At 50.0% G+C, this 25447-nt stretch overlaps 10 protein-coding genes across 10 annotated transcripts; 3 read left to right on the forward strand and 7 right to left on the reverse strand.

Annotated features, from left to right (window-relative positions):
* Positions 1-48: 48 nt before the first annotated feature.
* FVEG_00187 (murein transglycosylase) lies at positions 49-1853 on the reverse strand. Its single transcript, XM_018886619.1, has 3 exons — positions 828-1853; positions 653-779; positions 49-594 (listed from the first exon to the last, which is right to left on the reverse strand). The coding sequence occupies exons 1-3, from the start codon at positions 1492-1494 to the stop codon at positions 273-275; spliced, it is 1116 nt and encodes a 371-aa protein (XP_018742208.1). The 5' UTR covers positions 1495-1853; the 3' UTR covers positions 49-272.
* A 378-nt stretch (positions 1854-2231) lies between these two features.
* Positions 2232-3750, reverse strand: FVEG_00186 (glutathione S-transferase). The gene is made up of 3 exons (XM_018886618.1): positions 3313-3750; positions 2811-3253; positions 2232-2749 (listed from the first exon to the last, which is right to left on the reverse strand). Exons 1-3 carry the CDS (start codon positions 3482-3484, stop codon positions 2534-2536), a joined length of 831 nt encoding a protein of 276 aa, XP_018742207.1. The 5' UTR covers positions 3485-3750; the 3' UTR covers positions 2232-2533.
* A 1257-nt stretch (positions 3751-5007) lies between these two features.
* Positions 5008-10979, forward strand: FVEG_00185 (hypothetical protein; the record flags this gene model as incomplete). Its single annotated transcript, XM_018886617.1, has 4 exons — positions 5008-7029; positions 7062-9332; positions 9380-10798; positions 10848-10979. 4 exons carry the CDS (start codon positions 5008-5010, stop codon positions 10977-10979), a joined length of 5844 nt encoding a protein of 1947 aa, XP_018742206.1.
* Positions 10980-11220: 241 nt separating this feature from the next.
* Positions 11221-12640, reverse strand: FVEG_00184 (hypothetical protein). Its single transcript, XM_018886616.1, has 2 exons — positions 11586-12640; positions 11221-11534 (listed from the first exon to the last, which is right to left on the reverse strand). Exons 1-2 carry the CDS (start codon positions 12058-12060, stop codon positions 11521-11523), a joined length of 489 nt encoding a protein of 162 aa, XP_018742205.1. The 5' UTR covers positions 12061-12640; the 3' UTR covers positions 11221-11520.
* Positions 12641-12792: 152 nt separating this feature from the next.
* Positions 12793-14435, reverse strand: FVEG_00183 (GTP-binding protein RHO3). Its single transcript, XM_018886615.1, has 5 exons — positions 13940-14435; positions 13838-13888; positions 13738-13787; positions 13601-13690; positions 12793-13554 (listed from the first exon to the last, which is right to left on the reverse strand). The coding sequence occupies exons 1-5, from the start codon at positions 13990-13992 to the stop codon at positions 13187-13189; spliced, it is 612 nt and encodes a 203-aa protein (XP_018742204.1). The 5' UTR covers positions 13993-14435; the 3' UTR covers positions 12793-13186.
* A 629-nt stretch (positions 14436-15064) lies between these two features.
* On the reverse strand, positions 15065-16198 carry FVEG_00182 (hypothetical protein; the record flags this gene model as incomplete). The annotated part of the gene is made up of 1 exon (XM_018886614.1): positions 15065-16198. One exon carries the CDS (start codon positions 16196-16198, stop codon positions 15065-15067), a length of 1134 nt encoding a protein of 377 aa, XP_018742203.1.
* A 932-nt stretch (positions 16199-17130) lies between these two features.
* On the reverse strand, positions 17131-17599 carry FVEG_00181 (hypothetical protein; the record flags this gene model as incomplete). Its single annotated transcript, XM_018886613.1, has 3 exons — positions 17131-17193; positions 17243-17414; positions 17493-17599. 3 exons carry the CDS (start codon positions 17597-17599, stop codon positions 17131-17133), a joined length of 342 nt encoding a protein of 113 aa, XP_018742202.1.
* A 598-nt stretch (positions 17600-18197) lies between these two features.
* FVEG_00180 (beta-glucosidase) lies at positions 18198-21447 on the forward strand. Its single transcript, XM_018886612.1, has one exon. The coding sequence runs from the start codon at positions 18285-18287 to the stop codon at positions 21120-21122; it is 2838 nt and encodes a 945-aa protein (XP_018742201.1). The 5' UTR covers positions 18198-18284; the 3' UTR covers positions 21123-21447.
* Positions 21167-22337, reverse strand: FVEG_00179 (hypothetical protein; the record flags this gene model as incomplete). Its single annotated transcript, XM_018886611.1, has 1 exon — positions 21167-22337. One exon carries the CDS (start codon positions 22335-22337, stop codon positions 21219-21221), a length of 1119 nt encoding a protein of 372 aa, XP_018742200.1. The 3' UTR covers positions 21167-21218.
* A 1399-nt stretch (positions 22338-23736) lies between these two features.
* Positions 23737-25434, forward strand: FVEG_00178 (hypothetical protein; the record flags this gene model as incomplete). Its single annotated transcript, XM_018886610.1, has 4 exons — positions 23737-24036; positions 24091-24368; positions 24419-24934; positions 24981-25434. The coding sequence occupies 4 exons, from the start codon at positions 23737-23739 to the stop codon at positions 25432-25434; spliced, it is 1548 nt and encodes a 515-aa protein (XP_018742199.1).
* Between the last annotated feature and the right edge of the window lie 13 nt (positions 25435-25447).

Here is a 25447-nt window from a genome sequence, read left to right on the forward strand (position 1 = left end):
ACTTATATGGATCGTCCGTTCAGTACAACGTCGACCATGGACCGATCGCGGAGAACGAAGTAATAAAGTTGAGTAACTTTAAGTTTACAATGCATCTCAATTGATCAACGCCAAACCTGCTATAAATATCCCCTGTTCCTGTGTAGGTTTTCTACAGTATATATAAAACTTGAAACCAAAAACAAAAGTGTGTGTATGCCATTACAAAAAAAAAGGAGAAATAAGAAACATCTAAGATATGGAAAAAGAAAACACAACTCTATGTTTTTATTCTAAGCAGCATCCTGACCTGGAACCTTGGAGTACTTGGCAGCGCTGTACTCGAAACCCTGGTTCGTTGTGTCCTCACCGGCGCGGTACGACATGAGATCGTGGTTCTCGGCAGCGGCCTTGTCGTCGGCTAGCTTGGCTTCGCTGGCACCGGCGGCGCGTTGACGCCAGAAGTAGAAGCCTAGAGCTCCGAGACCGATGGCTGCGGCGCCGATGCCGCCGGCGTAGATTCCCGTCTTTGTGCCGGCGGGGAGGGCTTCCCATTTCTCGGAGGTGGTCTTCTCAGGTTCTTTGTAGAGAGCGTCGAGGGCGGTTGAGTTGCCCCTGTGAGTGGTTAGTATGAGTTACAAGGGGGTATGTCGAGGGAGGTGGAGTGGCTTACTTGACGATTTCGATGCTCTCCCAGCTGCCAGACTTATCACCGTAGACGTATTCCTTTCCGGTGCTGGCATCTTCAACGTAGACACTCTTGACGTGCATGGTGTAAGGACCCTTGCCATAGTCGGTATCTGAAAATTGTCAGCACAATTCAATGTCTTCATAGACACAAAACTTACCACCACCAGCCCATTGACGAGTTCCCTCAGGCATTGTAGGATCACCAGCAGCCCAGATTCCAATGCTCAGTCTCATGGGTGTCTGAGGATAACTGTCTATATCATCCTTGGCAACAACCGTTCGCACATTCTCTCCATCAATGTACCACTTCAACTCATCCTTCGTCCACGTCGTCGTATAGTTATGGTAATCCTCCTGCATACCGCCCTTGACATAGTGCCACCCCGCCTTGGTAAAGTCCTCAACACCCTTTCCGTAGTAGTTCGTCGAAGCATGGGTGTCGTTGGCGCCCAGGATCTCCCAGTCGACCTCATCCAGATCGTCGCTCAGCCACATCATGGAGCTGATGATTCCAACGCCGGGAGCGGCCTTCATGACGAGTTCGGTGCGGCCGAAGAAAAAGTAGAACGCGGTGCGCAGAGTAGGCGAGTCGCCCTGCTTGGCGACAGTGAAGGCGGCGCCGTCGTTCTCATCATATGTGACGCGTCCGACGTGGTTATCCCAGTGGTCGCTGGAGGGCGTGTCGTTGAAGTGCCAGAGATAGCTTGTTCCGAAAGCCGGGTTAGGTTTGCAGTCTGTTTCGTTGAGAGGGTTGCAGTCCGAGGTTGTCTGAGCGGCCGCGAGGCCAAAGATGGCGGCCGCGGGGAGAATGTATCGCGAAAGCATGGTGAATGAGTTTCAGTGTCTATCGAGTGAAATAAGAGAGGAAAATGAATGAGATGAAGAAGTGAGTCGAGTCTGTCGAGATCAAAGGAGTGAATGGGTGATGAAACGAATGAAACACCCAAGGATCAAGCACTATGAGATAGACAGTGACAGACAAGGAAAGAAGAACAAACTCAAAAGGAAAAAGAGGAACTTGTTTGATCTACCTACTCAAAGAGCATGCATGAAATAATGAGAGAAAAATGAAATGGAGAGAGAGCGAGAGAATAAAAGCGGCAAACGGCAGAAAAGGAGAGGTCCAGTGAGTACCGAGGACGGGACCCATTCTCGCAGGCCAGGCAGGCCAAGCATGACAGGGCTCTCAGGAGGCCATCGCCAAAACCTCTAGATCGAATGGGCCTTGATTAATTTCAGACCACTCACAAGGCCTGTATCCAAACTGCGCCGGCGTGTCACTGTCGCCTACAAGGGGACATGCGACGCGCCAAGACCTGGGCGGGAAGGGCTTTTCTACAAGGGTTGTATCTGTGTGTCCATGGCTTCTTTGCTGAAATTAGAACCAGGATATAGGACGGGCTAACGAATTGGCATATCCACTCGAGATATCTTGGCTGGATTGAAATTTGAACAACAAGAGAAGCTGTTGCTAAATATGAACATGGTAGCATGGACAGTGAGTCTGTAGATCGACAGGGGCAAAGGGGGGCGGCAAGTGGGATTCTTTTTACTGGCGCTTGGTTCAACATGCAAGATCTGGAAATTGGGACTAGACTGACTAGAGGCACCTAATGCAGCGGGAGGCTCTGCATATTCGGGTTCGGGTTTAAACTTTTTGAATTCATGATAACCATAACATAAAGGATAACTCAATTTACACACTCATTCTCGCAATGTCCCTTTGAATATCAGTTAATGTTTGATACATGAATCTTGATCCTTGCATTGCGGATTTAAAGTACCCCATTGAAAAGGCAAGGATCGAGCGGTCAGTCATTTATCTTGGGCTATACATAGCCCACCCCAACCTTGATCCTTAGTCTTAGGCCTTGCTGGCAAACTTGGCTTTCACTCTCTTGCTTGACTCGACGACCACGTCCTCGTCGTAGATCTTCAGGACGCTGGGGTTCTTGCTGATGACTTGCGCCCACTTGTAGAAGTTGGGGGTCTCTTTCTCGAGGCGGGAGGGGAGATTGGCTGGTAGGAGGCCGTGCTTGGACGATGATAGCAGGCGAATGACGAATGGAGCTACAAGGACCTGTTTTCTCGTTAGCTTAGCTGCCTCCCCATCAACATCATTCGGGGCATTGGCTGGGTACCTCTGCAAAGGTGAGCTTATCACTCCCGTTGAAATAAGGCGCCGCATTCTCGAGAAGAGGCTCAACCTCCTTCACAATACCAGCAACGGCATCATCCACAGCCTGATTGACCTCGTCCTCCGTCTGAGCAGTGTAAGTAGCCTTGCCGATATGCGCCTGGACCTTGCTCGAGTACGCATCAGCGAAGAAGGCGATCCTCGCTCTGGTCAGCGGACCGTTCTTGTCCGTCGACGCGGGGAGGAGATGGCTGGGATGCGCATCGGCGAGGAATTGAGCTACGATGGCGGACTCGGTGATGGTCTCGCCGTTGTAGATGATTGTTGGGACGAGGCCGCGCGGGTTGATCGCCAGGTACTCTGGGGTTCGGGGGGCGCTGAGATCAATGATGTTCTCTTTGACGGGGAGACCAAGTTCGGCGAGGGTGATGTGGGCCCTGTGCGCGACTGCGGGGGGAGGAAGGTCAGCGGAGTACAATATGATGAACGTGATATGATATACATACAAGGGCACGCGTGGTTGGTGTAGAGGGTGATGTCTGCTTGAGGTTGAGAGCCCATCTTGACAGCTGTGTTGATACGTCGAGTAGTAGTAATTCCTTTGGTCAAATTGTTTGAAAAGATCAAATTCTTAGCAGGACCTGTTACAAGTCTTGTAGTAGTAAACAACCCCGCCATTTCTCTCTGTACGGAAATTCGGGAGGACGCAGCGAGACGCTCGCTGCATTATTAATTCAATCGGCATTTCGCAATATTGCACCATCGGCTTCTATATACATCCGAAGAGCGAACAGTGGTTGCGTCATTTCGGGGGAATTGATTGATAAGGCGCGCGCGGGAGGGGGAATGAGTGACGCATCTTGTGTAACTTTCCTTTTCGTGCTTGATGTTAGTAGGTAGTGACGGCTTGAGGATTTGGTGTTTTTGGTACTGTGGTTATTTCCTGATGGAGTAATTGCTCGTGGGATTGATCATCGTTAAGATTCTGACGTGATACGGGAGACGGCGCCGCACTAAGAGGTATAGCAGTAAGAAAACATGAGTCTCTAGAAGAGGATGTCAAAATAAACCCAGTAAATACTCACCTAAATTTAGGCTAAATTTACCTAAATATTTTCATCACTTAGAGATAAGTTCCTGAGTTTTCTTTCCTCCTCTAGAAGGTGTAGGGTGAGGCTGGGTTTGGACGACCTGCGACGACAGCTCGTGAATGAGACAACGTAATGGGCTTATTTAGTGAATTTAAGAAGAATTGATGTCTTAAAGAAATATTATTTCACGTTTGTGTACTTTTTTCTAAGTTCTAAGGCTTGGAAAATAGCCTCATACGTCTTTGGTTAATGATTGGTTTACACGATGTTGCGACCTTAGCACTAACACGGACAGCTGTCCAGCTTCACAACAGGGCAAAAACGTTCTAATTCTGTCTAGAAATGATATCCCGAATGCGAGACTGGAATTCATATTTATTTCTTCCCTGAGAGGGCGAATGCTATGATGTGAAGCAATCTTCCAAAAAGCAAGAGTATCCAACTGCTGCTGTGATTTAAGATCACAACCATCTTTAGGGAACCAACAGATCTAAAGAACTTGTCGTTCACTGTATTTTTGTAAGCTTCCCATACAATGGAGATCTCTGCATTTGAATCAAGGATCGGTGAAGGATTATCAGAGGTGAAAAGGCATCTGCATCATACTCAAAGGATTGTGAGGCTGTTCAAAGGGGATATGGCAGCGAAAACACTATTAACGACAACTAAGCCCATGGATGGGTACGACCAAAGACCCATTGCCCAAGCTTAACCCTACCATCCAGTTAGAAGCTGCGATATTACTTGCTCTAATGGGTGAGTGCGCGCGTCTGCACCTTTACTAGTGACGGCCAGCCGCATCTGGCACTGCCGGAGGCCCTCCACTGACCAAACACTGCCAACACTGACCACAACAAGCGAATCAGACTCAAACGCAAGGCAGTAAATCATAAGGCAGCAAGGAAAAAAGCTTGCTCCCACATCCTCAAGCTTACGGACTCTTCTCTCTCACTGTCTCTCCTGCCTTTATCCACACATCGCACTCTCAGTTTCACCTCGCAATCACTGCTCGTACGTCACCCATCGAACTCTTGTTTATTGGAAACAAACTGACAAGTTTCACCAACAGGACATCCCAAAGACAACTCGATTTCTTTTCCGCTCCCTGTCATGGCACCCAGAGGCGGTAGAGGCGGCGGTCGTCCTCCTGGCCGACAGAACAAAGCCAACGGCAAGAAAAGCGAGAACCAGCCATGCTTTCAGTTCCAGAGGGGAAGATGTAAGTATGGAAGAGACTGCAAGTTCTCCCATGATAAAGAAAGTACTGGCAATGAGCGTGCTGCACGCTCTGCAGACAATCACCTCGACGCTGAAGCTCGCGAAGAGTACTACGACTGGAAACGCCTTCTGCGCAGTAGCCCATACGACTCCTTTGGATCCGAACGAACCGAAGAAACTCTTAAGTTCTGGGAAGGCGCTCTTGGTATCTTGGATGGCGATAGCCAGGATCAACATCACGTAGTCGCCAAGGAACTTGTTCAAGACAAGTTTAACGGCCCCGAATGGATCGATGCCACTACCAAAATGACTTCTTTCACCTCAGCATCAAGCTTCAAATGTGCTGAGAATTTCCTCAGAGTCATTGCTCACCCTACTCTCACCCCGCTGTCCATCAGTGCTTTCGTTGGAACCATATATGTGCTCTTCGGTGGCACGAGTGGGCAACAAGGCATTGAGTTCTTGTCCCGGATGTGCGCCAGTATCTCGAAGACCATCGGCGGAACAGATGGTACACTAGATCCCGAACTCCATGACCTTGTCGATGTCGTATTAAAGGCACTACACGAACTTCTCGTCAAGACTAGTCGAACTCGGTTCTGTGATGGTTTACCCAAGCTCATTGGGTTGCTGGACAACATTCTTGCTGTGGTTGCTCAGCACGTCGCTGGGGCTTACCACGATGGGCTTCAAGGTCGCTTGGACATCATCAAGAGGATTGTTGATGGGTCAACTGCCCGCGTAGTCGCTACTAAGCCCACAGCGGATGGTAAGATGAGAGACAAAAACTCAGTCGCATCATCTTTCCCGCAGGAGGTAGCCATACCAGGAGGTAGACACGACAATGACTTTGCCGAGATCTCCGATGTCTCCATTCTCCCAACCCAGGGAGAAATCACCAGCGAGCATGAGGAATACCTTCCGTCTACCAACTTCTTGCACCCTCATGTCTTGACAGATCCTATGCAGCGGTACATCGACTCGACATTCCGCCTTGTCAGACATGATACATTAGGTCCAGTGAACGATACTCTCCGAGATATCTTTTCCTCCGATAACCTGATGGCCGGACGAATGACAGACAAAAACAGCCAAGCACAAGTCTACACATCAGCAAAGTTCCGTCGAGTCGCTATCCACGAGCGGCATGGATTGGAGGCGATTGTATCCTTTTCCGCACCATACTTCATTCGCAAAAAGTCGTCTGCAGAGCAGCGTGACTGGTGGCAGAGATCTCCTCGCCTGGGTGAAGGGACGCTTGTGTGTTTTGTTACTTCGGAGGGTGAACACAAGAGGATCCTCTTCTTTCAAGTCACCGCCAAAAGTACACAATGGGACCACAGGCGCCCTGACACGAGCAAGAGCAGCCTTGTCCCACATAATATTGATCCAAGCATCACTGTCAAGCTTGCGACACACCAGCAAAGCGACTTGACTGTGCTTCTTCGACTGTTCCAGGACAACGCCATGGGCGTTTTGGTGGACTTCAACGGTGTCATCCCTGACACGTTCATGCCCATCCTCAAAAATCTACAAAAGATCAAGCGAGAGAACCATATCGCATTCCATAACTGGATCTTACCAACCTCTGGCGAGAACAACCGCATGCCTCCGCCACTGTACGCCCGAAAAGCAGGATTTGTGTTTCCACTCAACTGTATCGCCAAGGACAAGGACGTTAAGCTTGATCTGGATCCTTCCCTCGCTTTGAAGGACATCGATCTGAAAAAGATTGAAGATGCGACAGGCCTCGACCATGGCCAATGTCTTGGCTTGGTAGGGGCCCTCACAAGAGAATATGCGCTCATTCAAGGTCCTCCTGGAACAGGAAAGTCCTACCTCGGAGTACAGCTCGTGAGAACTTTGCTTGCTGTGAAGAAAGAGGCGAAGCTAGGTCCGATCCTAATCATGCAAGTTGGCAAAGCAAGTGTCTGAGTTTTATTAAGCTAATATATGTGACCAACAGCTGTTACACGAACCATGCTCTGGATCAGTTCCTGATGCATCTGCTTGACGTCGGAATCCAAGCTATTATTCGCATTGGCGGTCGCAGTGTCACGGAAGAACTCGACAGCAAGAACCTTCGCGTCGTCAGCAAAGAAACTCAAAAGACAGGAGTAGAAAGAAGCATTCTGGGCGAGGCTTATAGTTTACATGAGGCCTCGTTGGAGTCTGCTCAACGCTCGCTGGGACCATTGTTTCAGGCTCGTAAAGGGCCGAGTTGGGATGGATTGAAACGATATTTATTGCGAAAATATCCTCGAATATACAATCAGTTTGAGAAGTACGATGAGGACGGCTTCGAAGTCGTCACCAAAGACATCTTGAAATCTTGGCTCGGAAAACGGCCGAAGCAAATCACAGTTGAGCCATCGATATGGAGAAACATCATCGCTCGAGCGGAGACGAATATTGGTTTGCTTTCGTCAGAAGAGAAATGGTTCATTGTTGAATACTGGCGTGAGCAACAACACCAAGCACAAATCGCACGGCTTTTTGAGTCTCTGGACGACGCTGAGGAGAAGCGCAAGACCATCCAGCGAACGCATGATGCCGTGGATCAGCGAACTCTTGCACGAGCTGATGTCATTGGAATCACCACCACATCACTAGCAAAGCAGATTGAAATGCTACGGAGTTTGAAGATCAAGTGTGTCATGTGTGAGGAAGCTGGCGAGTTGAGAGAGGCTGATATCATCTCTGCCCTGATGGAGAGTGTTGAGCACTTCATTCAGATTGGAGACCACAAGCAACTCCGACCTCAGATCAACAACTTTGAACTCAGCTTGGAGTCGTCTTCGGGCAAGTTCTGGCAACTGGATCGAAGCCAGTTCGAGCGACGGGCGGTGGGCGAACCGGGTCTTCCACCAGCGCCATTCGCACAGCTTAACGTCCAGCGAAGAATGAGACCTGAGATCTCCCAGCTCATCCGCCGAGTTTATCCCAATCTGCAAGATCACGAATCAGTTTTCCACCTCGACGACGTGGTAGGTATGCGCAAGAACCTGTTTTGGCTCGACCACAATCACCCAGAGGACTCTGGCGGAGATGGAACTCGGGTCAAGTCGCATAGCAACACCTGGGAGACCAATATGGCGACGGCATTGGTCCGCCATATAGTTCGACAAGGAGTGTACAAGCCCGAGGACGTCGCTCTCCTTACGCCATACACGGGCCAACTTCAGCAGCTGCGAGCTGCTCTCGGCAAAGACTTTGAGATTTGCCTTAGCGATCGAGACATGGACCAACTGGCGCACGAAGGATTTGAGGATGAAACGGGCCAAGGATCATCGGGTACTCAGAAAATGATCGAGAAGAAGCAACTTCTTCAGACCATTCGGCTCGCTACGGTTGACAATTTCCAGGGTGAGGAAGCCAAAGTTATCATCGTCTCCTTGGTTCGAAGCAACGAGCAGCGTAAAGTAGGATTCCTTCGCACTGAGAACCGCATCAACGTTCTTCTCAGTCGAGCGCAACACGGAATGTATCTTATTGGCAATTCTGAGACGTACCTCAATAGGCCAATGTGGGCTGATGTCTATAATCAGCTCTCACAAGCCGGCTCTGTTGGGAAAGAGATTGAGCTATGCTGCCCACGACACAAGGATCTCCAAATCACCTGCGCCGAACCGGAAGACTTTGCCATCAAGAGCCCTGAAGGTGGTTGTACCTTTACCTGCTCTCGACGACTTGAACCATGCGGGCATCAGTGCCCAGCGCGCTGCCACTCAAACGCCATGCATGACGCTTTCTTCTGTCAACAGCCTTGTCCTCGCGTCCGAGACACCTGCGATCATCTGTGTCCCAAACTATGCGGGGAACTCTGCGGCCCTTGTAGGGTCCAGGTTCATGATGTTGAACTTCCATGTGGTCACATTAAGCAAAGTTTGATGTGTCACAAGAAGCTAAACTTGTCCTCGGTGAAATGTACTGCCAAGGTTGAGAAAGTCGTCCCTGGTTGTGACCACACTGTCGCTGTGGATTGTTGGGTCGACGTCAAGGGGCCAAGCTTCACTTGCTCTACCCCTTGCCCTGAGATACTGCCATGTGGACATCAGTGTACTGGAACATGCAGCAGCTGTCGAAAAGTGGACGGGTCTTTTGCCCATAATCCTTGCACCAAAGTTTGCGATCGCCCATTCGGTTCTTGCAATCACAGATGTCATCAAGTATGCCATGGTGGTCGTTCCTGTGGTAGCTGTACTAAAGCATGTGAGGTAAAAGCCACATTTCCCAGTTTGAAGTATTCACTAACAAGTGCTAGGTTCGGTGCCCTCACTCCGCTTGTGCCTCGTCATGTAATAAACCATGCGCCCCGTGCATCGAGGAATGTACCTGGTCTTGTCCACACCAAAAGGCTTGCTCCATGCCGTGTTCAGCACCCTGCGATCGACTCCCTTGCGACGAACGATGCACGAAGAAACTCGAGTGTGGTCATCAATGCCCAAGCTTCTGTGGAGAGGACTGCCCTGTTGGATACTGTCAGGAATGTGGCGACAAAGTTGATGCTCGAGTCGATCTTCTGGAGTTCTTGTCATACACGGAAGTGAACCTTGACGAAAGTCCTATCGTTGTACTTGGATGTGGCCATTTCTTCACTGGCGAGACTCTTGATGGTCTTGTCGGTCTGGATGAAGTTTACACTAGAGACAAGGAGGGCAACTTCAAAGGCTTGAAGGATACCACCGGTTCTCTTTCCCGAAAGATTCCCTTTTGTCCAGACTGCAAACGGCCTATTCGGCAATTCGCCACAAAGCGATATAACCGGCTCATCAACAGGGCTGTCATGGATGAAATTTGCAAGCGCTGTATCATCAGCGGGCGCGAGGCCCTCAAGACATTGGAGGACCAGCTGCGGTCTGAGGAGAAAAATCTGAGCGAAAGTCGAAAGTCTCACCCAACTATTGCAAGTTGGCCTCAGCAATTGTTGACCAAGAAGAGACACCAACGACTGAAGAAACTCGGGGATATGTCCAAGGACCTGGTAAAGAAGATGGGCAAGGAACACCAGCCCACCAAAATTCTCATCGACCGGATCGCGACCGCTCGTGTCCGTGCCACTGGTGATCCAATGTCTCTTGCAGTACAGATGGAGGCTATGAAGCTATCGCCGCCGGAACCAGACAATCAAATCATTCTCGGAGCAAAGTCGCTTATATTCAAGGCCGAGGAAGTGCAGTTTCAAGACTCAGTTGCACTCCTTCAAGCCTGCAGAGGCAAAGTCAACGCCACTGTGATCCAGGGATGGCTGAAGGAACAACCCCTTTTGGACACCATTGACTTCTTCATCACCTGCCATCACCTCATCAATGAAGCTAAAAAGGCAAACCTTCCGCGAATCTTTGCTTCGGCGACTCTATGCTATGCTAAGGTATCCCAGCTGGCGACTTGGTGCGCGCAGACGCAGGATGGTACTGCCGCCCCAACACCTGGGGATGAGAATGTGAAGAAGTACGTTGATAGGGCGAAGAAGCTTCTTGAAGATGCGTTGCTTCAGTGTGGGGATCTTGTGGACAGTGAGGAATTGAAGGAGCGCCTAGAAGAAATGTCGCGACTTTTTGAACCTCAGTATCATGCTGTTACTCCAGAGGAACTGGCATCGATCAAATCTGCCATGGTCAGCGGACGTGGTGGCCTGGCCACTCACTCTGGACACTGGTACAATTGCGTCAACGGCCATCCGGTGAGTACGATCCCTGGAACTTATGAGGCCTGCTAACATTTGGATCTAGTTTGCGATCGGAGAATGCGGTATGCCAATGGAAGTTGCTCGATGTCCCGAGTGCGGAGCGCCTATCGGGGGTACCAGCCACCGACCTCTGGAGGGTGTGTCTCGTGCTCATAACATGGAGAGCCGTCAGTAATTATGAAGGAGTGTTGCCTTTAGTGGATGATGGTAGAATGACTAGAGTCAATGCCCTTGAGTACGTGGCATTGAGATGAGTTCATATGGATGGAAAGAGGACAATGGTAGGAGTGGACTATGAAACTGAGAACATGCGACAGTAGATTTGAAGTCGTCTTTATGTAGATTGCAGAATGAACGAGTTCTGTAATATCCTGTGTTATCGTGGTGATTCTAAACTGCTTGTGCAATATCTGGCGCTGAAGTTCATGGAGAATACTGACATTTTATCTGCATATAATTTACCTGCATGCTATGGTTTAGACATTGATCTTGCTATCAAGAAATCATCTGGTATTCGGCATATCTCTATGGTTAATATAAAATGGATAAGGCAAATCGGTATTGTGAAAGAATATCTGCTTAAACTAAAACGCTGCTTCGTAACTCCTTGATAGCTCCATCGTGTACTTGTGCTTTTCTTCTCATACAGTCATAATACAGAACAAGATTACTTATACAGTGCAACTACTCCAGCGCTCTGTTGCTTTGATGGATATTTAGTATCCGTGGCCTGTCTCTCTGTCAGCATCAAGTTCAACCTCACATCATCAAGAATACTTACGGCCAAGAGATCGTCCCATCTTCGACATCTCCTTAGCCTGAGTCTGCTTGACCTTAGCCCTCCTCGAATCCTCCTTTGCCTCAACCTCCAACCTCTTAACATGCTCCCTCGCCTCCCTCACACTAAGTCTCGCCTCCTCCAGCGCACGATCAGCCTCACGTTCCGCCCTCTCAGCATCATGAACTCGCTCTCTCGCCTCAAGAACAGCAGGGTCGTGCTCGTTGCGGTTTCCACCTAGACGAGACAAGAAGCCGCCGCCGTTGGAGGTACGACGAGATGGGGAGCGGGATGAGGAGCGCGAGTGTCGACGGTCGTATGAGGAGGCTGAACCGCGGGAGTGACGGTGGTGGGAGGATGTGGATGTTCGTGTGGATGTGGGCTCGTGGCGGGATGAGGAGGAGAAGAGGCCGTGCTTGCGGGGGGGTTCCTCGCGGATTGGCTCTGGGGAGGGTTCACGACGACCAAAGAGACCCATGATGATGATTTATATGATGACTTGGGAGTAGTGTAGTGTAGTGTGCGTGTAAGTGGTAGTGGATATTGTGTAAGTGATCAGTGGAGATAGTTCAGTGTAAGTGAAGAAGTGGATAGTCTGGAGAATTGAAAGAAGCTTTTCACAAGAATCTAGGCGTCTCTTGGCCTCTATTTCTACTCTCCCCCATCCCTACCAGTGATGCCATTCCCAACTACGATCGCCCAAACTTCAAACCTGCTTTATTACCGTGACGTCAATGCCTGCGCGCAGGGTAGCAAGGGTCCAGCCAATCACGAAGCAGAGATGACGGTATCAGTGGCGTAGACGGTGATGACATTCAGAGCATCAAGAGATGAAATTATTGGTGTAAGAAAGATGATCAGTTTCAATGTGATGCCTCTGATATCATACCAGCTTAAGGTGAGGGGTGCAGCTGAGAGGAATGTAACGTGTTTGCCAAGATGTGAGGAATTTCAAAGTGTCGACGTTGCAGGTTTAGAGTTTATCAACGGTTACACTCCGCAACTTAATTGATTGTGATCCTCAATCCTTACAGTAGTAGAGTAGCCTACGATCTCTGTGGATCAAAAAAGATCTACAGTCCATCATCTTCTCAATGCTTGGCTTCACTGTGTTGATATCTCATTCGTGATCCCTCATCAGCGTGGCTGTGCACTTTTGCCCCTCAAAGTCTCGGCACATTGGTCTCACCAGCATCATCTCATAAAGAAACACGCGCTAAATGAACAATTGAAGAGACGAGACAATCGTCGTCAGGTGTAGGTAATCGGTAGACATAAATAAAATAAAGTAGTTGTAGCTAGAGCGTGACGAAAATGGCTTCCTTAACATGAGTAGTCAGTCTACTCCTCCCGCTAATTTACCTCGCATTCCTGAGCGAAAAATAGCCTGCAAGTAATAAATAGCAGAGAAAAACAACGCAGAACACCATGTTTCCCTATGTGCTTATGCCGCACGATATGTACACTGAAATAACCCATAGCGGGCCAAAAATAAATAAACCATGGGAGCCAAATAGAGTCCACATCCCTGCGTTCATTCGATCACATTCGATGGGGAATGACTCTCGTATTGGATATTAATAAACGCTCGTATCGTATCATGTTCACATAACCGTGCATCCGCCCTCCTCACGATCCTTCTTGACGCTGAGCGCAACGCGCGCCGCTTCGGTGAAGGCCTCGTTGACGCCTCTGTTCTTCATGGCGGAGCACTCGAGGTACCGGAGGGCGTTTATGCGGCGCGCCACCTCGAGGCCCTGGTCGTAGTTGATCGTGGGGCGCTTCTCGCGAGGTTCGCCCGATTCGTTCTCCTCCTCCTCGCCCTGCTCGCGGAGATCGCACTTGAGTGCTACGAGGACGAGTTTGGTGCCGGGGCAGTTGTCGGCGATCTCGCCTACCCACTTGGATTCGACGTTTTCGAGCGAGTCTTTGCTGTCGACGGAGTAGCAGAGCATGATGAGATCTGTGTCGTCTGGCAGGTGTTAGTTTGGATGGAGTTAGGTGTCAGAGGTAGGTACCGTAGGATAGGGAGCGTAGTCGGTCGAATTCTTCCTGGCCTGCTGTGTCCCAGAGGGATAGCTCGATGTGCACATTGTCGACAAAGATGTCTGCGTTCGTTAGCGATGCGTGTACGCAGAAGAGCCGTGTATCGTACCGTGGACGTAGTTCTCAAAGACGGTGGGTTCGTAGACAGTAGGAAAGTAGCTATAATCAATGAGCCTCTCTCTTTCACATGCATCTCCCTAGTAACATACCCTCTCGTAAAGACGTTCAACAGCGATGTTTTTCCACAAGCACCATCACCCCTAAATCAGATCAGCGCAATGCCCTCCCATCGCTCATCGTATGTTACGCACAGCAACACCAGCTTTCGCTGCACAGTTTTAGATCCTCCACAAAGAGCAGGCATTCTGACAAATGTGATTCAAGTCGTAGCTACGCCGTAGTTTGCAGAAGAAGAGGGAAAAAGGGAAAGACCGTTGTGGTTTTTCGCGTCGCTTGAAATAAGTTGAATCTCGGTTCCCGTGCAGGGCCCTGGCGCGCGCAGATCGATAATTCGCAGGCGAGAAAGAAACCGTTGGTAGATATCGATAGACGGCAAGGCGAATTGATTCCGTTGGATGTAGGGGTTAAGGGAATGAATGGTCGTTTTTCCACGTCGCGGGAGAGGAATAGAAGATGCAAGGTTGTGAAATGGAATGGAAGTTGAGGTCAGAGAGAGGCCGGCCAGCGCAAGGGAAAATGGGGGGCACTGGAACTCTAGGCCTTGGGGCAGTGGAGTCGACAGCGAGGAAAGCGGGCAGGGATTATTTTCGGCGCCTCTTGAGGGGATATGCACCAGCGTGACAGAATAGCCCTGGTGATAATCAGTGGAAGTTAGGGGGCTTGTTTCTGTCGCTCTTTAAATGTGTCCCCTTTTTTTCTGCACATCCTGTGGAACCACTTTCTCTTTTTCTTGCAGTAGCGTCGACCCGTCGCGTTAATTGGCTCTTTCACCCGTCGCTACCAAGATTGCCTCTTTTAAGGTCCCGGTTCAATTGCATGCGCCAAAGAGGGTTAAGGCTAAGCTCCGAGTCTTTAATTCGATAGTGTTTAGTTGATGACAACGATGTTACGTCGCAAATCATTGCGAATAACTAATCATGTCCACTGCATGAGAGAGAAGCGGTACCTGAAACTTGTACCTGAATTTGAGTTGAGTGACGATTCATGGTGGCTTTGCGACTGAATCGTAACATCAAAGTGGCTTCGTTTATTTTCCGCCCGCAGAGGGTATTACAAAGTAGGTATCACGCGGAAGAGGCGATATTGCAACACTGAAAAAAGCCAGCTTGTTCAATATTAGACAAGACTTGTTTCTATTAAAACCTTGATTCGGTTTGTACCGATAATTCATCCTGATAGTACCGTACCAATCTAACCGTGTCGTTCAAAACGTAAATGTGCAACTCAACAGAGGCCTCCTGTTGTAGAATCCATTTCTAATCTTCGTCCCGTTGATATCCCCGACGCGATCCGCCCATACGGTCCGCTAGACCCTTGTGGCCTACTTGTTGATGTAGCTTGTTCACAAAGCTGCGGTCACCGACGCGCTCTCGTGCCTTGTCGTCTGCTTCGCGAGCCGCTGCCTCCTGTTGTTCCAGTGCCGTAAGACGCTTTGCGCGATCTTCATCGAGCTCTGTTGCCGCAGACTGCATGGCGGCTAACTTGCGCTGACGCTCTTCCTCCTTGGCTTTATCGTCTTCTTCGTTGTATCGTGGTCGCCTGTCGCGAGAGTCGGGGTAGCTTCTTCGGAAATCCCTTCGACTTTCGCGGGGGCGCTCGTCGCGTGGTCGTTCATGGCGCGAGCGGTGCTCACGTCTAGGTTCTCTGTCCTCAGAATCGTCGTGTCTTCGTCGCGAACGATCTTCTCGACTATCGTCTCTGCCTCGCCTGTGCCGTCCTTCTCTCGAATCATCACGACGTCGTGGACTTCGCGATCGCGAATCTGAACGTCGTCGTCTGTGATGTCTATCGTCAGGGTCCGCGCTGCGATGACGATGCCTCCTTCGATGCCTGTCGGGTCGATCTTCTCTCCTCCGTGACTTTTCCTTCTTCTTCTCATCGTGAATTCCCATCGAGGACAGTAATTGTCGGCGCTTGATCGGGTCGTTCATCATGGCTTCGTAGGCAGCTTGTTCTTGTCGCTTGATAGCCAGCAACGGATCGTCACGAATCTTGGCAGCTGTATCCCTCGCAGTATTCGCATTCTGCAGCGCCATGAAACTCTCGGCCCCCGCTTCTTTCTCTAACTTCTTATGCTCTGTGCCCTTGATAAGGTGGTCTATACGCCGCTTGCCCAGCAGGTAGGCTTCTGATTCTTCTGTCGTGCCGCCTTCTCCGTCGTTGGGGCCTTGGTACATCCAGTCAACGCGATCAACGCGCTTCTTCCCTCCTGCAGCCTCGAGCTGTCGTTGGACTTCTTCATTCTTGAGTTCCTCTTTGATTTCCTCGATGCGTTGCTTTGTTCGCTTGCGCTCGGCCAGGGCCTTTTGCTCTTCGTCCCAGACGGCCTGTTGATTGCGCCGCAGCGCGGGATGAAAGGATTTCTTCAAGTTAAGATCGCCTCCACCCATTTTGACGGTTCTTTTGCGTGTAGGTTGGGGACGAAATTTGATGATGTTGTGGAGGGGGAGAAGTTGGCTGGTTTATGTATGAAGTATGGTGGCAATTGTAGGTAGGCAGCCAGGCAAAAAAGAGTGAGTGCATGGACCCCATATTTATTTTTATCCTCGAAACTTACTCAGACCAATGATCAGACTTCAGAAAACTACTGTACTCACCTACCATAGACTTATGAGAGGATTCGCTGGTGAGTTTATTTTGACAATTTCTCTTACAGCCTCAAGTTCTGTTGCTCCTTGAGGTTATCAAGCTTTTTAGCATTTGTATCAGTAAACTCAACAGCGAGACTACTGTACCCAGCCGACACATCAGTGGTCAAACCCAGACAAAGTTCATCTGCCTGAACGACTCAATGTTGGCTGCCTTCGAGGCAAGTCATGCGACATGGTGTATGCGCTCCCTCAGACATAAGCATTGCCAACTGTGTCTCTTGTAGGACGACTGGTCTGCTCGCCCATGTCCTCCGCAGTCATGGACCTTCCTCCCCGTGGAACTGGGTCCCATATCATCTTCCTAGTCCTCTCTGCTGCATCAATCGTCAGGCATAAAGCGTTTGTTCACTTCGTGTAGACCATCATAAAAGTAACGCTCTAGTTCATTTCCTCTTGTATTGTACAGTCGTGTCTATGATACCCAAAATATCGTAACACGCTAACTTGTGTAATCGTACATTTCCCCGTGTGGTCTGTGTTCGAACTCGTGAACTGCAAAAATCGAAGAGCAACCTAGTGGGAGAAGTATTTTAGGTGCGGAATGAGAGAGTTTATAGGTTCTAGGACGGATACCACTAGACCACTCTTCGACACAGGTAATAGAGTGCTTTTGGTATATAACGGGTGCGTAGTCGTACATTTCCTCTCGTTCGTTTCCGTCCTCGGCTCTTTTACCAACTGGCTCGCTTCACACCAGGTAAGTTTCCAGCCATAGCCTCCATTCGGAAATTGTACTACAACCGTCAGTCCAATCCACAACCCCCCGTTCTTTATCGAACTTACTCGAGTCATCTTGAAGTCACTCAACACACCACGTCCTTGACCACCCATGATACATCTGTTTCGGATCTGCGTTGGTCGAGTGTAGCAGTGCATCTGTGTCAATTGGAGCTGTGCCTCGGCGCGGACTCGTGGTGGGAGGGTTGTGTTGCGAATGATGTATCGGAGAGCTTGTCTGTCGGCCTCGAGTTAGCCTTTTCCTCCTCGTAGATAATGGTTCGTTTTGTTGTGCGGCGGGGAAGAGTTTGCGCACCTCTCGGTCTCGTGGGCCTCAAAGACCTTTCGCTTTGTGTGGTCGCGCAGAGTGCGGACGTTGACGAAACAACCCAGATCGAGCTTCTTGGCGCGGAACATCGACATGGTGGGCGGCTTGGACGGGGATGTCGGTGATGAAGCTGTCGGGAGACGTGGAATTGATGATGAGCCAAATTCAAGATGGAGTTTGAGTTGCCGAAGTTTAGCCGGCCCACTCAATTCTGGTCCAGGTTGTAAGTCAACACAATCGGCATGACTTGTCAGCGCAAATACTTCGAACAGTGGTTAATTATGGTCCAATGGTGGCTTGGATTAGTTCTCTCGTCACATTTCATATATTCATTTGTAGCTTCATCTTGTGCTTTGGCTGTTCTTGATTGGATCACTTGTACAAGCAGTGTACTTAGCTCCTTCAAAATGAGCCCAACAAGTTCTCAGTATTGATCTGAAGAATCAACGATGTACGGCATTGCTTTGCAGGAGACATATCGTATCAACAAGAATTAAAAAGAAATCCTCATAGCGAACCTCCAAGATTATTTTACTTATTACTGAGTGCATATCGCTCTGTACCTGATGTAAACCTCATTGATCTAGGGTATCCAATGTGGAGTGATGATCCCCTAAACCGTCCAGGGGAAGCTTGGCCTGGAATGCGACCCGACGTGACGCAGCCTCTGGTCTTGGTACGATTAGATAACCATGCATCCTCCATAACCCTCAACAATCAGCCTGAATTCCTTCAACAATGGAATTCATGTCTCACATCTAACCACGGTCCGTTTCTATCATGGATCAAAGTAGGGAGAATCTTCTCAACGGAGCCGACCGTGCTTCTTTTGACACAAGCGACGATTCCGATGCTTACTCGGACATCGACGCAACTGATTATCTCAACAAGAACAAGAATGACACTGCGGGTAAACGGCGTCTACGATATCTCCGGAGCTGGCGCGCGAAGAAATGCTGCTTCACCGTCATTGGCACTCTTGTAGTCGTTTGGCTCGTCATCTCAGCAATTGGAGCTTTTGCTTGGAAAAAGATCAAGGTACCGCCCGTTGAGGGAGACTCGCCACCATGGTACCCCAGCCCGAAAGGCGGTTCTTCGCAAAATTGGGCCAAGAGTTATGATCGAGCTGCTGAGCTGGTTAGTAAAATGACATTGGCGGAAAAAGTCAACATCACTACTGGAACAGGATGGAGCATGGGTTTAGCAGTCGGCACGACTGGGGCCGCAAACAACGTCGGATTTCCAGCTTTGGCATTGCAAGATGGACCTCTTGGGATACGGTTCGCGGATAATGCGACTGCCTGGCCAGCAGGTATCACGGTTGGTGCCACGTTCAACAAGAAACTGATGTATGAGCGTGGACGAGCTCATGGCAAGGAAGCAAAAGGAAAAGGTGTCAATGTCATTCTCGGTCCAGCCATCGGACCTCTTGGGCGAGCTCCCGCCGGTGGACGAAATTGGGAGGGCTTTGGTCCAGATCCTTATCTGCAGGGCATTGCTGGTGCTGCGACGATCAAGGGAATACAAGATTCTGGAGTCATGGCGACGATCAAGCACTTTATCGGTAATGAGCAGGAGCATTTCCGCCAGGCGTGGGAATGGGGTCTTCCGAATGCCATTTCATCCAATATTGATGATCGCACGCTACATGAGATTTACGGATGGCCGTTCCAGGATGCTGTCAAGGCTGGTGTTGCGAGTGTCATGTGCTCGTATAACATGGTCAACAACTCGTATGCCTGCCAGAACTCGAAGCTTCTGAACGGCATTCTGAAAGATGAGATGGGATTTCAGGGGTTCGTCATGTCGGATTGGTTGGCGCAGAGATCTGGTGTCGCGAGTGCTCTTGCTGGGCTGGACATGAGTATGCCTGGCGATGGACTCAAATGGGCAGATGGAGATTCTCTTTGGGGTCCACGTCTTACACAGGCTGTTCTGAATGGGTCTCTGCCGGTGGATCGACTGAACGACATGGCGCTTCGAATTGTCGCCTCTTTTTACCAACTTGGCCAGGATAAGGACGAGAACAAGGGCCCGAACTTTTCGTCATGGACGTATGACAAGAAGGGCAAGCTGGCACCTGGAAGTCCTTCACCCCAAGAAGAGCAAGTCGTCAACCAGTACATAAACGTGCAGGAGGATCACGCCGAGTTAGCTCGTCAAATTGCTATCGAAGGCACTGTTCTCCTCAAGAATGACGGTGTACTGCCTCTGAGCCGCGAGGGCAACTTGGCTAATCAATCAAAAAAGAAGGACAAGATCAAGATCGGCATTTTTGGCGATGATGCTGGTCCTGGAAAGGGACTCAATTACTGCCCTGACCAAGGCTGCAATGAAGGCACCCTCGGATCAGGTTGGGGCAGTGGTGCAGCCGACTTTCCATTCCTCGTCACTCCCGTCGAGGCGCTGCGAAAGAATTTTAAGGAAGACAAAGTTCAAGTCACCGAACACCTCTCCAATAAGATCAAAGACCCGAAGAAGGTCACAGAGCAAGATGTCTGCTTAGTCTTTGCCAACTCCGACGCAGGAGAGGGATATTTGTCTTGGAACAGCGTTCGAGGTGACCGCAACGATCTCAATCTACAGAAAGGAGGCGATGCGCTTATCCAGGAGGTTGCAAACCTTTGCGGTGACGGAACGGGCACTACTATCGTGGTCATTCATGCTGTTGGGCCTGTTGTCATGGAGAACTGGATCAACCACCCAAGGATCAAGGCTGTTCTAACAGCTAATCTGCCTGGCGAGGAGAGTGGAAATGCTATCGCGAGCATTCTGTTCGGTGATGAGAGTCCAAGTGGAAAGCTCCCTTACACAATTGGCAAGGCTCTCCCTGATTACGGCGAAGGCGCTCAGATCTTGTATCTCCCCAACGGAGTTATTCCCCAGCAAGACTTCAAGGAGGGACTGTACGTCGATTATCGACATTTCGACAAGTACAGCAAGGACCTTCGGTATGAATTTGGCTATGGTCTGTCGTACACCACCTTTGAGTACAAGGACTTGAAGATCTCAGTGAAGGAGGCTGTGGCAGGACTTCCAGCCTCGCGTGTATCGTCTATGAGCGCCAAGCCGCCTAAGTTGGATGACAAGATCCCCGATGTCGAGGAGGGTCTGTGGCCTAAGAACATTCGCAAGCTGAAGAAGTGGATTTATCCCTACATTGATTCAGCTGATGATGTCAAGAAGGGCGATTATCCGTACCCCGATGGCTACGATATCGAACAGCCGCCCTCACAAGCTGGAGGTGAAGAAGGAGGCAATCCCGACCTCTGGAAGACTGTTGTCACTGCCTCGATCACCGTCAACAACACGGGCTCCATGGATGGCAAGGCTGTTCCTCAGCTGTATCTCTCGTACCCCGCGACATCAAAGGTAGACCATCCCGTTCGTGTTCTCCGAGGCTTTGAGAAGGTCGCTTTGAAGAAGGGTGAGAGCAAGAAGGTTGAGTTTGAGCTGACGAGGAGGGACTTGAGCTACTGGGATGTGGAGGAGCAGAATTGGAGGGTTACGGATGGAGAGTTCACGATTGCCGTGGGCGAGAGTTCGAGGAATTTGAAGGCGACGGGTACGTTCAAGTCTGATGGTACTCCAGGCAATTTGATCGCAGAGGGTCAGTAAAATTGTACGCTTGGCTAGTCACCTCTTACATGCACATCATGAGACGCAAAAAATGATTCGTTATCGCAATTAATCTCATTACTTTTTCTCCGAAATCTAATTATACGCCCTCAAGAACTCCACCAAGGCCATCATAGCCATAGCCTGTCCATAAGGCATACTCGTCCTAGGGATATCCTTATAATGCTGCAAATCATGCCCCATACCTGTTCCAAACGAAGTATTCAACAACTCTCCCTCGGGACTAATATTCTCCAAAACAGCCTTGATCGCCTTGACAGCTACCTCAGAGTACTCCTTTCCAATATATCGCTTGCGTTCCGCCTTGAGAATACCATATGCAAAACCCGCTGTCGCACTGGCCTCGACGTAGGAACCCTCTGATTCAGGGACGTCGAGAAGGGTGCTCCATAGGCCGTTTGCGCGCTGTGTCTTTGCAAGAGCGGCGCATTGGCTGTCGAGCGTGTTGATGAGGTGTGAGCCGATGGGGTCGTCTTCCTTAATACCAACGAGCTCGAGGAATTCGGGAATGACGATGGTGACCCAGCTGTTACCGCGCGCCCATCGTGCATCGGCAAAGTTGTGTCCGCCATCCTTGAACGTCCATCCGTGGAAGAACAATCCAGTCTTTGTATCAAAGAGATACTGGATGTGCAGCAAGAACTGCTTCTTTGCTTCAGCGACGTATTCAGGCCGGTTAAGCACAAGACCAATCTTGGCGAGCGGCATGACAGTCATCATGAGTGTATCATCCCAGAGCTGCTGTTCGTTGATATCAAGGTACGTAATATGCTGGAAACCACCGTACTTTGTCCTGGGGAGGTCATGCATCGCCCACTCAGCCCAAGCATCCAGCCAAGGAAGATATGTAGGGTTCTGGGTCTTTTCATAGACATATGCCAGAGTGAGGAAGACAGCCATGGTGTTGATGTTCTTCCCCTTGTGACCCTCTGCGAAACGGGCCTGGAACCAGTCTTCGATGATCTTGAGCCATTGGTCCTCGCCGGTCATCTCGTAGTACTTCCATATTCCGTAGAGGCCGATGCCGTGGGTCCACTCCCAGTCGTTCCAGCCTTTTGTGTCGATGATGCGGCCGTCTGCCAGGGTCATGAGGAATTCGCCTGTTGTGTCTTTAATGTTGACGAGCTCGTGGATGAGCTGTTGGATCTGCTTGTGGACGTCTTGCGACGCGATGTCGTGTACGTGAGAGGGCATGATGGCGGTGACTGGGGGTATCTAGGTACTACACTGTGAAAGAGATGAGTTCTCTGATGAGGAAACTGAGGGTATTCATAACCCCTCGTTACATCCCAATGGTTCTCTTGGCAGTCCACATGCTCGGTCCGAAGTACACCGAAGGCGCCTATCATGAGGTTGAAGCTTCATCTCTCCGCACTTTTTGGTTGTGGGGGTGGGGCATGAAACTGGGGGTTGATGATGGGGGCGGAGTAGTCAACCATTTGTAGTAAAGTACAGAGGGAGAAAAGACTCAGCTGAGGCCTGTGATACGATTACGTAGTGTGCTACGGCGAATTACGGCTTTGATACCGGAGTTCATCATGGCGATTGACATCTGGCGTTTGAGTGAAGCCATCACTGAATGAGGGGAGAAACCGCGGATTTAGTGCACTTCCTCGGATCTTCAGTGGGTCTACCTTAATCCCCCCCACTGGGCCAAAACCAGGTCAACGGAGAAGTCTTCCTCTTTCACTGGCCGTCCTAGGGGAGGAAATAAAACTTGGGACCTTAAGCCTAAGTGACAAAAAGATTTAGGTAACGTAGTCTAGATTTAGGATGAGCTTAGGATACCCTTTATCGATCTCATTTTGTCATCCTAAATTTAAGTTCTCGTGTTTTCTTGCTCCCTAAGGCTGTCGCTTCGCCTTGCCTTTCGGTGACGGAGAAAATTTGTAGGTGCGGAGTAGATTCGAAAAGAGCCGCTTACTTACTTGGATTCTCCAAATTCATCGCCAAGAGACGGGACGGATGCGGCTGTTACGTTGAGGCGTAAGGCACAGCGTTGTCGTTATTACCGTTGGATATGCTATTAAAGGGGAGTTAGAGATGTTACTTATGATCATTATCTCGAATGAAGCTCTATGTGACCGGGTATAGATGCAGTGGACTTTCAGAGGAGTTCATACCCTCAAGATAAAGCCATGCCAGATTGAAGAGAAGCATATCTCTCCCATGCAACCGTCCACTCTGTACGGGGTCAACACAGGAGCCTCCTGTCCTCAAACAACCCAGCAAATCATGTCATACGCTGATCCTACCCGTCCCTGGCATACCTTAACCAGGGCTTATTCACCCGTAGAGCGGATCCCCAGTGACGAAACCCTGGAGATGCCGCGTTGCCGAGTTGTAACTTGTAGATAAATCCTCCTTCTCACTCGGCTCTCGGGCAAAACTCCCACGAGATAAACAGTGTTAAAATACTCAATCTTGATGGAGTAGAGAAACTGGGGCAATATGGGGTATTTCTTACAAGTAACGTTGACATCTGGGGCCCCAGATTCCCGCCCCATTACCGGATATCATAAAAGGAAGACAACCCCCTTCTGTATCGTTCACCTAATCTCATCCTCAATCTTACCCCAATTACAAGATCGAGATGGCTTCGGAAATTCAGCGCAAGAGATCCGTCGACGAGGTCGAAGATCTCGAAAAGCCGACTCAGCACTCTGAGCGAGTCGACAAGGAACTCGCGCAATATGTCTCAGACGTGCGCATCAACATCTCGCCCGAGCGCAGTGCGGAGCTGCGGAAGATGATTGACAAGAGGGTCCTTGTTATTATGATCTTTACGTACTTTCTGCAGGCTATTGATAAGGGGACGTTGTCGTTTGCGTCGATTATGGGGTTGACTGCTGATACGGGGTTGGAGAATCCTGATGGGACTGTGTCTCAGCATGTGAGTTAGGACCTTTCTTTGTTGTTGTTAGGGACGGTGTGCTAACTGGTGCAGTTCTCGTGGCTTACGACTTGTATTTACCTCGCTATTCTCGTTGTCGAATATCCTCAGAACTGGCTCATTGCTCGAGTCCCTATTGCGAAATATCTCTCCTTCTGCATCGTCGCTTGGGGAGCTTGCCTAGCTTGCCACGCTGCTTGTCAAGACTTCAAGGGTCTCGTTATCGTACGAACACTACTCGGTATCTTTGAGTCAGCCTGTCAACCATGCTTCGTTATCCTCTCAGCCATCTGGTACCGCCGTGAGGAACAAGCCTCCCGAGTCACCTACTGGTAAGCCTCCCTCACCCCTCTCACTGTAACATCTCACTGACCATTACAAGGTACATGATGAACGGCGCCCAGCAGATCGTCGGCGGTCTTCTAGCCTACTGTTTCTCCCTCATCAAAACCGGCCCCCTCAAGTCCTGGCAATGGCTCTTCCTCTCCTACGGCGTCATCTCCGTAGTCTTTGGCATATTCGTCGGCTGGTGGATGCCCGACTCACCGATGCGAGCCAAATGCTGGACCGAGCAGGAGAAGCACGAGATGGTCGAGCGTGTGCGCGATAACCAGACTGGTATCCAGAACAAGACGTTCAAGAAGGAGCAGTTCATCGAGGGTCTCAAGGATCCTCAGGTTTGGGGCTATGCTCTCATCGCGCTGTGCACGACACTTCCTACATCGGGTCTTGGTGCTTTTGCGAATATTATTATTAAGAGTTTTGGGTTTAGTACCCTCGAGACGCAGCTGTTGGCGATGGTGTTGGGCTTTTACATTGTTATTGTCCTGTTGTCGTCGGCCTGGCTTGTCAAGAAGACGAGCCAGAATCTGTTGGTCATGCTTGGCTTCTGTATCCCGTGAGTCTATTCTGCTTCTTCGTCTTGATCACTGCTGACAACTTAGGTCCTTCATCGGCACAATCCTCCTCATGACCCTCCCCAACAAGACAACAGCGCAACACATCGGTCTTTTGATCTCATACTACATAACCCTATCCTTCTGGTCCGCCCAAACTCTCGCACTCTCCATGATCTCCCGAAACATCGCCGGCCAAACAAAGAAGACTGTCGCAGTCGCCACCAACTTCATCGTCTGGGCAGCCGGTAACGCCATCGGTCCTCAGGTCTTCCTCTCCCACGACGGGCCCCGCTACTTCATCGCTTTCGCCACTCATCTCGGCTGCTACTGTCTTCTTGTCATCGTTATCGTCTCTCTGAGATGGTATCTTCGACGAGAGAACAAGAAGCGTGATGCGCTGGCTGAGTCGGGTGTCGCGGAGGCTAGTTCGACTTACACGGGACAGGCTTGGGAGGATCTTACGGATAAGGAGAACCTGAGCTTCCGCTACGTGTACTAGGGGATGGATCTTG

The sequence above is a fragment of the Fusarium verticillioides genome, chromosome 1, assembly GCF_000149555.1.
Source record: "Fusarium verticillioides 7600 chromosome 1, whole genome shotgun sequence".
NCBI lineage: Eukaryota > Fungi > Ascomycota > Sordariomycetes > Hypocreales > Nectriaceae > Fusarium > Fusarium verticillioides.

Bases quoted from the DNA above. Each gene is read 5' to 3' on its own strand.
- FVEG_00187 (XM_018886619.1), bottom strand. From the start codon at position 1,494: ATGCTTTCGCGATACATTCTCCCCGCGGCCGCCATCTTTGGCCTCGCG. The intron at 780-827 runs GTAAGTTTTGTG...GACAATTTTCAG, and splicing joins TCGTCAATGGGCTGGTGGTG to ATACCGACTATGGCAAGGGT. The intron at 595-652 runs GTAAGCCACTCC...AACCACTCACAG, and splicing joins GAGAGCATCGAAATCGTCAA to GGGCAACTCAACCGCCCTCG.
- FVEG_00186 (XM_018886618.1), bottom strand. From the start codon at position 3,484: ATGGCGGGGTTGTTTACTACTACAAGACTTGTAACAGGTCCTGCTAAG. The intron at 3,254-3,312 runs GTATGTATATCA...CTCCCCCCGCAG, and splicing joins CACCAACCACGCGTGCCCTT to TCGCGCACAGGGCCCACATC. The intron at 2,750-2,810 runs GTACCCAGCCAA...ACGAGAAAACAG, and splicing joins ATAAGCTCACCTTTGCAGAG to GTCCTTGTAGCTCCATTCGT.
- FVEG_00184 (XM_018886616.1), bottom strand. From the start codon at position 12,060: ATGGGTCTCTTTGGTCGTCGTGAACCCTCCCCAGAGCCAATCCGCGAG.
- FVEG_00183 (XM_018886615.1), bottom strand. From the start codon at position 13,992: ATGCCTGCTCTTTGTGGAGGATCTAAAACTGTGCAGCGAAAGCTGGTG. The intron at 13,691-13,737 runs GTACGATACACG...TAACGAACGCAG, and splicing joins CTTTGAGAACTACGTCCACG to ACATCTTTGTCGACAATGTG. The intron at 13,555-13,600 runs GTACCTACCTCT...AACACCTGCCAG, and splicing joins ACTACGCTCCCTATCCTACG to ACGACACAGATCTCATCATG.
- FVEG_00180 (XM_018886612.1), top strand. From the start codon at position 18,285: ATGGATCAAAGTAGGGAGAATCTTCTCAACGGAGCCGACCGTGCTTCT.